A 15271-nucleotide genomic window follows, 5' to 3' on the forward strand; every position below is an offset into this window, starting at 1 on the left:
ATCCTCCGTGTTCCTTTTGGAGAAGTAAGTTTTATGAAATTAGATTTTCAGCCTGAGGAAATTATAGAAAAGTCCACATCTGCTGATAAAACTCGTTGATGTAATGCTTCAGTAAATTCTCAGTTTCAAAACCAGCACTTAAGGCAGTAGAAACTCTTTTCCTCCTACAGAATATAAGTTTACAAGAGAAACAGTGTAGGCATTCATAGAACTGTGTGAAAATGCTCAGTATAAATAGCACTAAATCTTGGGGAGGTATGTCTGTGTAAACTGCCATTTCTGTCCAATTTTTCTCTAGAATTCCCCGTTAGTCATGAATACTTTCCTTTTTCTAACAGGTGATTTAGAGAAGTCCCAATATTTTCTTAATATTGAATGACCTTAACTTTTACTTGTTTTCAGTAGATAATTTGTGTATTTTTATGTGCATTGCCAAAAAATGAACAAGTTTTATGACAACATTATGGTGTCCTGTGTATATATATGTTTTAAATTATTCTTTATCCACAAATATACATCTGTTTTAGTAAATTGCTGAGACCCAGCTACTACTAACCCTGCATGCGCCAAATATATGGACATACACTGCTGTGTTTTCACTCCTATTTATGTTAATTCTCACTTAATGTAAACCATATGTTCAATGTGATCGGTTTTTACTATCTTCGGACTAAAGTAATGAATTTCTTGACCGCATTACATGATCACATCTTCCTGTTTTAAAAATTAGGTCTGTTTTGTGCCTACATTTGTGAACATATTTAAACTGTCAGAACTTCTTATTTGCACAAGCAAGAATGTTAATGATCACAAATCAACAGCCAAATATAAACGTTGTTACTAAAAGAAATTAGCAGTTTCCTAAATTTGCAGAACAGGAATTCACATGAGAAAGGCTCACATTTTGGAAAGCTGCTGCTTTGGTTGTTTTGTTTTAAGCAAAATAGAAATAATGAGTATCATATCCTAAAAAAGACAACTAACCTGAGTTAGAAAGTTTTCTGAAACTTAAGTAGATGAAAATATGCTGGAAGAATCTTGCTTTGAATTCATTCCTAGGACATCCATATTTCTCCTGAGGTCTGGCCCCTAGCAGGTGAATAGTATGAAGATAGGAAGAAATGGGAAACTCAACAATCTCTTCATATATGGCTTCTCCCATTTGTCCCTTTTCTTTCTCCCTCTCAGTGTTGCTAACAACCACAAACAGAATCTGATGACTGTGGCAAACCTTGGTGTGGTGTTTGGACCTACCTTGCTGCGGCCCCAGGAAGAAACAGTAGCAGCTATCATGGACATCAAATTTCAGAACATTGTCATTGAGATCCTCATTGAAAATCATGAAAAGGTAAGGTGTGTTGGTTATTTGAGTGAAGAATGGCCCTTGAGGGTTGCTGCGGGTTTGTGTTACAGATCTAGCTCTTGGGCTGCTGTGGTGAAGCTGCCAATAGTGGTGGTCATGTCTGTCACAATCATCACCCAGTGATATTGGGAGCAACAGGGATGCTTCCAGTGGGAACAGCTGTAAGCTATGTTCATTGAACATTTTTCTTGTATGTGCCGTAAAGCATTTTTTGTAATGCAGACCATGGTCATCTCTGGATTTCTAGAGAATTTCCTAGGTTACGTCTCTATTCCCACCTTTGCCTGTATCTGATACAGGTACCAGAGTGAGATGTTTGAAGACATTTTATCCCCACAACAATCCGGTGAAGGAAGTTATTCATTGTGCACCTCACTGTGAAAAAACTTTGGCCCATTTTTTAACGTGGTCGCTGTCTTGATTTTTTTGGACCTCAGAGCTTGCTTAATCCAGCTTTGCACTCATGGATCACTTCTGGTAGGGCTCTTTGGGCTCATATGTGGCACAAGGGATCCAACCCCAGTCTAGCCCAGCAAGACAAGTGCCTTGCCTGCTCCTAGGTTTTCACTCTAGCTCATTTATTGATATATTTTTATATTTAGAATATTAAACTTTTATTTGGGCATTAGTTGTGTTTTCTAGAGTTTTCCTTTCAGTTTTATAACTAGTATTTTCATACAGTTTGTATATGTGGGAGTAGGGGTTATATCCTTGTCTGTATGTTTGTATACAGTATTTTCTTTTAGGATCTGGGATTCTCTGATCTTAAAGATCTTTCTCCACACATAATGATGAAATGTGCCAACACGGCTATCCTTATAAAATGTGAAGCGGGCATGTGAAGCTTCACGCATCTATACTATTTCACGTCCTAATATCATATCCCTAAGGGACTTCTCAGAACCTCCAGCACCACTTGAAAGCCACTAATTCTAAAACTATATTCCTTTTATTTAGAATGATGAACTGCTTGTGCTTAGATAAATACAAAACAAATCCAAAATCTGAATTTTCTCACCAGGTCATTGGCAGTACTTCCATGCAAGACATGGTCATCGCTGCATTTCTAGAACCTCCTAGACTATGTCTCTGTTCCCACCTTTAGCCTGTGTATTCTGATACCAGTATCGGAGTAAGATGTTTGAAATGCTGAGTCAGAGCTTATCTGTTTTCTGCTAAGAATCATCTGCTTGCTTCCCATTTCACTGAGATAATATCAGAGCCTAGAAAATCTTAATAGTCTTTCTGGCACTGCCTATTTCCTGGAACCTCTTCCATGATTGCGGTTGCTTTTTTAAAAAAAAATTATTTTGCTTTTGGGGCCACATCCAGCAATGCTCATTGGTTACTCCTGGCTCTTCACTCAGGGATCACTTCTGGAGGTGCTGGGGGACTGTATGGGATGCCAGGGATTGAATCCGGGTCAGCCACATGCAAGGCAAATGCCCTCCTCACTGTACTATTGCTCTGGCCCCATGATTGCATTTTTATAGTCCCCTTGCCTGCCTTCTTGTTTCTCACACGTCACCCACACCCACCCAAAGGTCTTTACAGTTGCTGCTTCTGGTACTGTGAATAGTCTTCCTTTGTGTACATACATGGCACAATCCTTGCTACTTTCAAGCTTTCCTTTTTTTTTAATTGAATCACCATGAGATACACAGTTTACAAAGCTGTTCATGATCAGGTTCCCATCATACAATTTTGGGAACATCTACCATCTCTTCACCAGTGTACACTCCCCACCAATCCCCAGTATCCCTCCCACCCCCCTCCTCAACCTCCCACTTTTCTTTTTTTTTTTCTCTCTCACTCTCCCTCCTTTTGGGTATTATTGCTTACAATACAGATACCAAGAGTTTATCATGTTTGCTCCTTTACCTACTTATCCAGAGTGATCATTGCCATAGTGGTCCCTTCTTTATCCCAACTGCCTTTTCTCTCCCAGCACTTTAGGTAGACTTCCAACCATGGATAGATCCTTCTGGCCCTTGTTTCTGCTGTCCTTGAGTAGTAATCTCATGCTGTGTGTTTTGGTGTTTTTTTCCCCTAATATCCCACAACTGAGTGTAATCATTCTATATCTGTTCCTCTCCTTCTAACTCATTTAACTCAGCATGATATTCTCCATGTCCATCCATTTATAACCAGATTTTATTACTTCATTTTTAATAGCTGCATAGTATTCCATTGTGCAGATGTACCGTAGTCTTTCAAGCTTTCTTAATGAAACTCGCCTTGGTATCTGCCTAAAATTAAAAACAGTCCCACCCTCCAGAACTTCCACCACATTGACTTTGCTTTCTATCTCTCTCCATAGCTAGAATACTATATATTTGACTTACTGTCTGTCAGCAAGAAATTATGCTTCACAAAAGGAAGAAGCTTGAAAGGAAGAACTTTGTCTCATTTATCGCATTGTCCTACATAAATATGTGCATTTGCCAGCTAAATGGATTCTTGTGGTGGCAAGCCTACCAAAGGGCTCCCCGCCTTTTTTCCTAGTATTAATCCCCTTGTATACTAGACAAGGGGAATCCCAATATTCATCCCATGATCAGTCGAAATTTTGATCCCAGTGTGACTGCAAAAAGTAAGTGTGTGACTTTGAGGACTAGTCATAGGAGACATCGGAGAATTTGCTTTGTATTGGCGGGGAAGCAAGCTACTTAGTTGTGAGTACAACCATATCGCCCTGTGCGAAGATAAGAGGCTTCCTACCAACAGCAGCACCAACTTGCTAGCCCAAGGAGTAAGCTACTTTGGAAGTGAATCTTTGCATGCTGATTAAGTCTCAAATGATGGGCTTCAAGTTACTTCATGAGTATAACCCAGTTGGAGGTCCCCAAGCCTCTCATGGATTTTGAAGACAGAAACTAGGAGAGATAATGTAAGTTTTTAAGTTTTAAGCCACTAAGGATTCTTGGGGAGGGGAGTGGAAGACGGGGGTTATATAACATTAATAACTTCTATAAACCTCTAAACTTTCACAAAGTAATGAGGTATCACACATAGGTACTTAAATAGTATAACTCCACCCTTACACAGTTAGTAAAGAGATAGAGAAACTAGAGGGTTTATTTGAAGTAATTATTATTTCTGTCATACTCTTTGGCCTTCTTTCCGCTAGACTCCCTCAATTATAGTAAATTCAACATAACATGAGGCTGACACCTAAGGATAGTAGATACACAGGACAGGTAGATTGCTCCTTAGCTGAAAGCCTGCCTCATGAGCAAAGGGGAGAAGGCAGCTGGAATAGAGAAAGGATCAACTTAGAAAATGATGGCTGGAGGAATCGGTCGGGATGGGAGATGTGTGCAGAAAGTAGATAAAAGGACCAAGCATGATGGCCTCTCGGTGTCTGTACTACAAACCATAATGCCCAAAAGTAGAGAGACATTATGGGGAATAATGTCTGCCATGGAGGCAGGGGGAGGGTGGGAAAGGGGGCATATACCGGGAATATTGGTGGTGGGGAAAGTGCACTAGTGGAGGGATGGGTGTTTGATCTGTTTGATCATTGTGTGATTGTAACCCAAACATGGAAGCTTGTAACTATCTCACGGTGATTCAATAAAATTTTTAAAAAATAAATAAATTCAACCTAGGAGAAGTTTATGGTTTATAGGATGAACATTTTATATTGAAAGATAAATATAATCAAACAGTAGTTAATAGCATGATTCTGAGGACAGTACTTTGGAATACGGGCATTTCACATTTTACCAGCTTTGTGACCATGGTCATTTATTCTCTAGGCTTATGCAAATACTTGTAGTTCTATCTATTATTTGAAACAAAGGTGGGGGAATAAAAATCAACCTGCATGTCAGTAACTTGGGGCTAGAGAATTTTTAATTGTATTTTTTTTTTTTGGCTTTTAGTTCACACCTAGTGATGCCCAGGGGTTACTCTTGACTTTGCACTCAGGAATCATTCTGACAGTGCTCGGGGAAACATATGGGGTGCCAGTGATCAAACCTGGGTTGGCTGCATGCAAGGCAAGTGTCCTACTTTCTGTACTATCTCTCCAGCCCCAAGGTCTAGAGAATTTTACCTCATCCTTACATACAGTATATTGAGGGGATTCTGAACATGGCATCCAGAGTGGTGATTTAGCTCTTCCCCATTTCCCTGCCCCGAACATCGCCCCCACTGCAAAGCTTTTGCCATTTCCTAGTTCCTCTTTTTGCTCTGCAGATCTCTGCCATCAGCCAGCCAATGGGAAAAGTGAGAGAGCCTGAAAAAATTGGGCAAAGTTGCGTGGGCTTAGCCTGGAGCATACTTTCCTTGTTTCTTGCCATATTCTATCGCCAGGACTCAGTCCCATGGCTGCATGTGACTGCAGGAGAGACTGAGAAATCAGCTTACCTCTGTGCACAAAACAAAAGAAAACAAGTTGGATGTGCAGCAAACCAGGCAGCCACATTTCTGCAATTTGTTGTGAAGATTAAATAAGCTGCTTTATGTAAAGGACTTGGCCAAGAATTTGGCATGAAAATATGATTCAGTAACTGTAAACCATTGTTTTTTGCCAGTCTCAATAGAATTCTCTGAAAATAGAGCTCAATTTGACCTCTGAATGTCACTTGTGCCATTTTCCCAAAATAGCACTTTTTATAACTTAATATATTCTTAAATGACATTACATGTGGAGACAGAGCACTAAGGAGTAAGCAGTTTGATTGTGTTTCATTTTCCCAGAGGTCATATTCGAGTTTACATCAGGTAGAGTCTAATGATTTTTGAAGTGTAACTGTTGTCCATGTCCTTAGGCCTTTGGAGACTGAAAACATATTTAAATGTAGCACAGTAGTTAAAAGCACCGGATGATGTTAATAACAATGTTGAAACTTGTGTAAACAAGCTGCCATCCTGCCATGGGCACAGACTATAGAATTAGTACTGAAGTATGAATTGCGTGGCCAGACTTGTTAAATACACAGGCAAGAACTGGGGCAAATACTCTGCTAGCATGGTCAGCACACATCACGTTCCTCCCTGCTGTGCATCTGGTGAGGTACATATTCAAGGAGGACTGGGTGCTTCCTTAGTTCTTTTTTTCATTAGTCTCCATCAGAGTGACATGAACCACAGGATGATTTCTCTTCCCGTGGAAGCTCATGGAAGAGTATGAGCGAAGTATTCCTTGGATGCAGGCTGTGCCAGCATACCTGTCTGTCTCAATCCGGCAGAGCTCGTCTACCAGCTTCAGAGAAATGTTTAATCTAGGTCACAGTCATATCGCAGGCCTGTGTATGCACATTATTCTGGGGAAAAGTAGTCAGCGCTTCATTTTCTTTTTCTGGTACAAACAACTTGAAATAAGGCTCCTTGATTCTCTTGTTGTAAATTTACATACGGCAGGAAGAGGCGCCCAACTCTCAGCCTGACATGGAGGGGAGGCTCCAAGGTGGTCTGAACTTGGCCTCTAAATAGACCTCGCAGGCACTCGCCCTCCGCTGGAACACCGACGCTTTTCCTGTGCTCTCCCGTTTCCTAGTCTAGCCTGAGCTTCCCAGAAAGGTTCTACACGGAAGCTGCCAGGATGCTTTATGCCTGACCTGAAGCAAACAAAGCACTATTTCTGTCACATTTTATTGGTGACAATGACTACAAATTGAGCCAGATTGAAGGGGTGGGAAATAGATGCCATGTCTGGATAGAGAGAACAGCATGTACACGGGCGCAAGGGAGAGTCCGTGATGCCGTCTTCCATGAGGGTGATTTTCCCTGATGCCTCATGCTCGCCGATTGGTGGCTGTGCCAGTTCCTCTGAAGAAGGCTTTGCTTCCTGTTAATGACTCATGCTGAACGCCTCAGTGTTGCTTTTAAGAAGTTCTTTCCCCTTTCTGTTCTCTTCTGCCATTTTTATCTGATTTTTATTTTTGCCTGACCAGGAGGCACCCATGTGTGGTGGTAGTGTGTTCATCTAATGGGGAGCATTGCTGCCTTCCTACACCTAGTGGGCATGAGAGTTTAGTCCTTCCTAAACCTCAGGACGGAGAACAGATTTGCCAGTGTCTGAAACAGGAAAACATCTCAGTCTTAGAAGTGGGTATTTTCAAATAGGGAGGAATAGTACGTTTTGCTAGAAAATTTGATTTCTTTTACCTGACAAAGCATCTGCTTTCAAAAGAGGAAAAAGTTCTTTACTTAGGTATATAGACAAAACACTGTTGCAAAATACTGTTGCACCCTTATATTTTCAACATAAATTTTATATGCTCTAGGAAACCAAATTTTTATTGTGAATCCCTTTATTGCAATGTCTAATATATAACCATTTTCTGGAGCCATATCTGTAATTCACTGAGGTGTGCCTGAATTTTGTTGGGGAACTCAGGTGATTTTTTTTCCTTTGACAATTCATGTTCATGGTATATAGCTCTTTATTCACTCAGTTGCAGGTAATGTGATCCTTTTGTTATACGTGGTGTAGAAGAAATAGTGATGATAACAACTGACTATAGCTTTTTTTTTTGTCCTGAAGATAATTGTGTTGAAGCAGCTTTATATCATAATTTAATTTTTGTTGCAGCACTATATGTGAATATTTATTTCTTGGTTTTACAAATTTTGAACCTTAAGTGTAGACAGTTTAAGAAATAAGCTTCTTGTTTGTAGGGAAACAATGGTGGAACTTGAGACCTCTTGCACAAGTCGAATGATCTATTTTAATCTCTATGCAATAGTACAGCAAATATTTTTTGATCATCTATTATCAGCTAAAGATAAAAAAGATAGCTTTGTTTCCAAGGTCCTATTCTTTTAGAGTGTAACTAACCGTAATACAGTATGCTAAGTGACAATCAGTAAAATGAACAAAGTGTATGGCACGACCAAATAGAAAAAGAGTATGCCTGTATTTATGCTCTGACAGATAGAGACATTGTCTTGTCACATAAAATGTGGACATAGGAGGAACAGCTTCCAGAAGAACATTAACAGCCAACATTAATCATGTCATGCATGACAATGACTTGGTTATGAAGAACTCTGAGTTCTGTCTTAGCAGCTGGTAGGAGATGATGCCAAACCATTTCATTGAGCCCATTTATCAAGAGGGTTTGAAAGCAGTAGAAAGCATTAGCATTTACTTCTGTAAAATGGGAGCCTTCAGAGGTTTCCAAGTAAAGCAGTGAAATTATTGTATTAGTGCATCCCTGGATTACATCCCCGGAAGCTGAACCAAATTATACTCTAGCTGTTGGTATCAAAGTAACTCATTAAATAACAAAACCATTGTTGGCTATACTGTTGTAAATTTGAGGCTATATAGAAAATGAATCTTACTCAGGGAGTGTAACTTTTGACCAACAGTTCTTGCCTCTTGTAGGGTAGAATATGATCCTAATTTGGTTTTTCTTGCCAGAGTTGTTAAAGGAAAATACTAACTCATGGCACATTTCACACCATTGACTAAACTCTGTACACTGATTATCTTAAGAGCCAAAAGCCTTTAGGTTCTGAGATTCGTTTCTGAGTCTCTGGGATCATGGCCATTAAGCAGTTTGATTAGGAACCAGAGAGGCCATGCCTCCAATTATATAGCTGAGCCGGAGGTGGTTTGTGGCTGTCTCCCACATACGTAACTTTTGGCCGTTTACTTTCTTTTTTTTTAATTTTGTATTTATTTATTTATTTATTTATTTTTAGTGAAACACCATGAGGTACAGTTGTAGATTTACAATTTTTTGTGCTTGGGTTTCGATTATACAATGATCAAACACCCATCCCTCCACCAGAGCCCATTTTCCACCACCATGGATAATATTCCTCCCACCCCCATCCCTCCCATCTCACCCTGCCTCTGTGGCAGGGCAATCCCTTGTGTTCTCTCTCTCCTTTTGAGTGTTGTGGTCTGCAAAAGAGGCTTTGAGTGGCAAACATGTTCAGTCCATAGTCTACTTTCAACATGCATCTCCCCTCCTGGGAGGATCCTCCAAACACCCTTTATTTGGTGCTCCCTTCTCTATCTGAGCTGCCCTTTCCCCTAGAATGCCTGGCTGGTCTCTAAGCTATGGAGTAATCCTCCTGGTGTTGATCTCAGCTATTCTTGGGTATAAATCTCATATTTTGTTTCTTTATATTCCCCAGATGAATGCGATCTTTCTATGTCTATCCCTCTCTTTCTGACTCATTTCGCTTAGCATGATACTTTCCATGTAGTAACACTTGTATATAAATTTCATGACTTCATCTTTTCTAACAGCTACATAGTACTCCATTGTGTAGATGTACCAAAGTTTCTTTAACCAGTCATCTGTTCTTGGGCATTCAGGTTTCTTCCAGGTTCTGACTATTGTAAAGAGTGCCACAATGAACAAACAAGTGCAGATATCACTTCGACTATACATTTTTGCCTCTCTGGGATATATTCCCAGGAGTGGTATTGCTGGGTCAAATGGGAGCTCAATTTCTAATTTTTTGAGAATCATCCATACTATTTTCCAGAAAGGCTGAACCAGTCAACATTCCCACCAACAGTGAAGGAGTGTCCCTTTCTCGCCACATCCGCGCCAGCATCGGTTGCTTTTGTTCATTTGGATGTGGGCCAGTCTCTGAGGTGTGAGATGGTATCTCATTGTGGTTTTAATCTGCATCTTCCTGATAATTAATGATGTAGAACATTTTCTCATGTGCTTTTTTGCCATTTGGATTTCTTCTTTGAGAAAGTTTCTGTTCATTTCATTACCCCATTTTTTGATGGGGTTGGATGTTTTCTTCTTGTGGAGTTCAACCAGTATTTTGTATATCTTTGATATCAACCCCTTGTCAGATGTGTATTCAGCGAATATCCTTTCCCATTCTGTAGACTGTCTTTGTATTTTGGTCACTGTTTCTTTTGAGGTGCAGAAGCTTCTTACTTAGTTTAAGATAGTCCCATTTATCTATCTCTGTTTTCACTTGCTTTGGCCGTTTACTTTCTTGGTAAACTTTGCCCCAAGAATTTGTGGTCTGGCCAAAGGCACAGCAGCAATTTTGGGGTATGTGAAAGTCTGATGGTGCCATCAGGCTGCTGATGCACTCGTCTCACAGGTACAGATTGACCTGCTGGCGGCACCATACCCACTATCATACTTTTCTTAATTCATCAGTTTGCTTTGAAAAAAAAAAGAGGGTTGGTCTCTAAGCTGTTAATACCCAAAGATCTCAGAAATACCGAAAGATCAGTGCTCTCATTATAACATGCAAAGTTTTTACTTTGGGGGTTTCCAGTGTCAAGGTTTGGACCCAGAATCTTACATGAGCTAAGCATGTGCTCTTTGCTATATCTCAAACTCCCTTCAGTTAACTTTTACTATATTGGATTTTGGTGGTGCCAGACATCCAGCCTATTAAACACAAGTGATTTGCCGCTGATCTACATCCCAAATCCTTAACTTTTGACCTTCTGTGTCAAGAAGAGTTAGCAACCAATAAATGGCCCTGCTCTAAGCTCCCAATCCCAATTTTTCATTCATTTATCCATTAGTCCATTCATTTATCTATTTGTGTAAAATGGTAGTATTTTATGCAACTGTCTTGATTTAAATTGGATTCAGCAAGCTGCCTTAATCTTCTGCTTACTTTTTGTTTGTGTGTTTGTGAAGGATCAAATGCAGGCCCACATACATGCAAGACACATGCTTTAATGCTCAACATATTCCCAGCCCTTAATTTGCTGTTTGTACCAAAATGTTGGCAACATTAGAATCTGTTACAGAATTCTAAAAATCTTGTACAAAACATTTTTCAGCTAACAAAATGTAGTTGCTTTAGGTACTCTCTGGTAACTAAATGTTTGGCATTGTATTTCATTTCTTTGGTATATCAAACAGCTGTGATTAATGCAACATTAATGGGTACTTTATTAAACTGAGATAATCTCTGGTACTGTTGCCTTCCTGGGAAGCTAACTTTGTATCTTTGATCAGGCCTTCTTATTTGTTCATCAAGTTTTTGTTGTTGTTACCTTTCTGCCATTGGTTCCTGAGTATACCCTTTGTGATTCTGTTCTGTGAAGCTTACTGGAAAGTAAATATATTTGTGTGCTGTCTTGGAATGCTGCTCTCAAAGGCTGATTCCCCCCCCCCCCCCATGTCAAGTATTATCTGTGCACAGTACTCTTTCTTTATGATATATAATAATGGATCTAAACATGTGTATTCCTCTCAAAGGGCTCTAGATAAAGCAATTATAATTTAAATTGTGAAGCTTTCTTAATATATTTGATTATTTTTTGTTTGTTTTTAGGCCAGAGCCAGTGTTGCTCAGGGCAAACTCTTGACTTTACGATCATGCATCACTCCTGGCAATGCTCAGGGAATCAAATGTGCCAGGGATTAAACCCCGGTCAGCTGCATGCAATGTATGAGTCTTACACACTGTACTATCTTTCTGACCCCTATAAAGCTCCTTTTAATGTTTTTTCTATTAAGGGTAGAGCTTTATTCATTTTATTCTATTCCTTTTATCAGCAGAGACAACAGGAAGTGGAATCTTTGGAGGCCAAAGATTACAGTGTCCCAATGATATTGCCAAGACCATCTCTATTTGCAGTTACTAGATGCAGCTGTTACTTTTGAAAGATTTTTAATAAAACTCCCCATACTGCTTTTCAAACTGTTGATCCTCTGAGAACCAAAATTCTGATAATTGACAGAATGTTGGACTTCCAGCTATCTTTAAAAACCTTTGAAGCTCAGGGCTGGAGAGATACAGCAGCTAGGGCACTTGCCCTATACGTGGCCAACCTAGATTCTATTCCCAGCACCCTATATGATCCCCTAAACCCCACTAGGAGGGATCCCAAAGTACAGAGGCAGGAGTAAGCCCCAAGCACCACTGGGTATGGAACCCAAACGAACAAACAAACCCTCCAAAGCTGCAGCCTTTGATGTAGTATCGTAACTGTCAAAGATAAAGGAGCCCATTAGACTTGGTCTATAACTTGCCAGGAAACTACTGGGTTTACAGCTTTGTGTGCCCTCAGCAGTCCACAGTCAATGCTGAGACAGAGTGAGCAGTTTACAAGCCATGCTCGGTAATTCTACTCCTTCACTCCCCAGGCAGACACTCTTCAGATTAAATAAGTCCACACTTGTTATTATCCCTTAATACTTGGGACCCTGTTGCATTTGTGTCTTAAAAAAAAGTAGGTTGGTCTCTTCTTTCATAGAAGCCTTCTGTTTTGTATTGTGATTCCCAGGCCTCTGGTCTTGATTTACTGTCTCACAGCCCTTCTTTGCAGTTATAGACCAGGAACTCTTCATCTTGACTTAATTTTCTTCTCATTAAGAAAAAAAAAACAACACAGCACATGATGGGTACACCATAGACAAGACTGGGCGGCTTCTAATCCTTGCAAATTGCAGAAGCATGTGACACATGGGATTGGGAAAGGTGTAAAACTGTGTGTGAAATGGCTGAGAACAAATTCCACGAGTGTCAGTGATCTCCAATGTCAAAGTGGACTGCATAGGGGCCAGTGAAATTTGAATTTTGCAGGCGATGACTAGGAAAGCGAATAGCAAATTCTTCCATTGCTGTAAACAGTTAAGATCAATGTTTTGCAAAGGGCAGTAATTAAATTTGCACTTATAAATTAAATCCTTGTGTCTTGACTGAAAATAATTTATTGCTGAATCTACAATTATTCGCCTTCTTATGCTTTATTGAATGCAATAATGTCTTGAACACTGGGTGTCCGACAGTGTTATGGATTTCAGCCCTCCCTACAGTCCTGGGATTTTTTACAGATGAGGCTTTATCTGAAGGTCAGAGAATTACATAACTGACTCTAGTCACAGAGCCAATGAGTGACTGAAATCAGATCTGTCAGGCTCGACTTTATGATCTTTACATTTCCTATGTCTCTCAGATTTATAATTGGCATAAAATAAAAACAAGTAGCTAAGACCCAGGCATCTAGCTGTCTCAGCCCCAGTCCAAACGTTCATAGCTTTTGCCAATCGATTCCTCTCATTGAGGCTCAGTTTTCTTGCTTGCAAGATGGAAAGAAGCATAGCACTATAGCACCTCTCTTGACTAGTTGAGTAAAATAATGAGAATTCATGTCACTTATGTACCATAGTAAACACTTTATTTAAAAAAAAAAACTCTGAAATTCCAGTTCCTTTTATTGTCATTTTTGCCATCACCTTTTGCCAGGCATCTAAGAGGAACTGTGATAAGCATTTTATGCATATTATCCTTTTACTGGCTGTACCAGGCAGATAGTAGATCCTCAATGGCACAAAGGAAACAGGCTCAGCTAGGTGAGGAGTCTGTCTTGCTGCAAAACCTGTTTACTTTCTACCTGCAGAATGACTGCAGATGGTTTCCTGCTTTTTTTCTTGGTGTTGCAGTAAAGATAGTACGTCACAACTGTTGAGGTCACTGTAGCTGTATGTGTTGCCCATTGAGTGCAACCCAGGTCTGTCTGTCTGTCTGCCTGCACAGGCCACACAGCTCTGGCCACTCTATCACACAGCTGAAGGGGAAACAGTAGCTTGATATTTATGGGTCTGCTAATTCCACTTATAGGAAGCTTGAAAATATGATACTTGGAGGAGTTATTCAGAGTTGTATTTTTAGTTTACAGTTTTACTCCCCAGCAACTTCCACAAGGCTTACAGTCTACCTAATAACTCTGATTTCTAAGGCATTCCTATGTCAGGATTAGTTTGTAAATTTGGCCAGAATTAACAGGGCACTTGGGCACAGAACAAATTCCTCCCCCTTTTGTGTTAATTGGGCAAGTCTCTGTGAAATGAGTGGATTGTTCCAGCCACAGGGAGAGTTCCATAAATCCATTGCTCATAGATTACATGAACTCACACTTCCATCATCTACCAGGCTCATTCAGTCAGGGATGCTTCTCATCAGACTGCAGGAAACTTCCGCTGGTAGTCATTTCTCCCACATGAAACAGGGTTGCTGCTCTAACCAACAAGGCTAGATTACTCATATTCTCATCAAAATTTCAACTTGAACTTCCAGCACAGAATAAAGCTCTTGACTAGCTAGAAAGTGACCAAATAATAGGCTGCCTTTAAGCAACTTGTGTGGTTGAAGTTTCAGAGTTAATTTGGAGAATGATTTTTTTTTTTTTGAGAATGAATTTTTTTTAATTTATTTTTTTACTAGTGAGACACCATGAGGTACAGTTGTAGACTTACAAATTTTGTGCTTGGGTTTCAATTATACAATGATCAAATACCCATCCCTCCACCAGTGCCCATTTCCCACCACCACGGATTCCAGTATCCCTCCCACTCCCCACCCCTCCATCCCACCCTGCCACTGTGTCAGGGCATTCCCTCTGTTCTCTCTCTCCTTTTGGGTGTTGTGGTTTGCAAAAGAGGCATTGAGTAGCAATCATGTTTGGTCTATAGTCTACTTTCAGCATGCTTCTCCCATCCTGGGAGGATCCTTCCAACACCCGGTTCCAAAACATAAGTATGGACTGTTGGCTCTTACTGGGTCTGATTTACAGAGGTGCACCTAAGAAAAATGCTTGTAATAATTGTGCTTGCTTCTCGACCTTGTGCAGCCATGGCAGAGCTCTCCAGAAGCCTAGATCCTGCTCAGAGCAATATCCAGAAAACTGGCCTGGGCACTGGTGGAGGGATGGGTATTTGATTATTGTATAATTGAAACCCAAGCACAAAAATTTGTAAGTCTACCTCATGGTGTTTCACTAATAAAAATTAAAAATAAGATGGTAGCTCTCTGGGGCTGGAGATTTAATACAGTGGGTAAGATGCTTGCCTTATACACAGCCTCCCCAGGTTCCATCCCTGGCATCCTATTTGGTCCCCAACGCACTGCCAGGAGTAATTCTAAGTGCAGGGCCAGGCGTAAACCCTAAGCATCACCAAGGTGACCCACAAACCAAAACTAAAAGATGCTAGCTCT

General features: G+C 40.2%; 1 protein-coding gene across 2 annotated transcripts in view; it reads left to right on the plus strand.

Annotated features, from left to right (window-relative positions):
- The window catches only part of ARHGAP26 (Rho GTPase activating protein 26), a 511759-nt gene that overhangs the window by 377799 nt on the left and 118689 nt on the right, over positions 1 to 15271 (plus strand). For both annotated transcript variants that reach the window (XM_056124844.1, XM_056124845.1), the window contains exon 18: positions 1189 to 1348. In XM_056124844.1, the coding sequence (XP_055980819.1) occupies positions 1189 to 1348 (160 nt within the window). The remainder of the gene's footprint in view (positions 1 to 1188; positions 1349 to 15271) is intronic.

Source organism: Sorex fumeus, unplaced genomic scaffold (genome assembly GCF_029834395.1).
Source record: "Sorex fumeus unplaced genomic scaffold, SorFum_2.1 ptg000051l, whole genome shotgun sequence".
In the NCBI taxonomy this organism is placed as follows: domain Eukaryota; kingdom Metazoa; phylum Chordata; class Mammalia; order Eulipotyphla; family Soricidae; genus Sorex; species Sorex fumeus.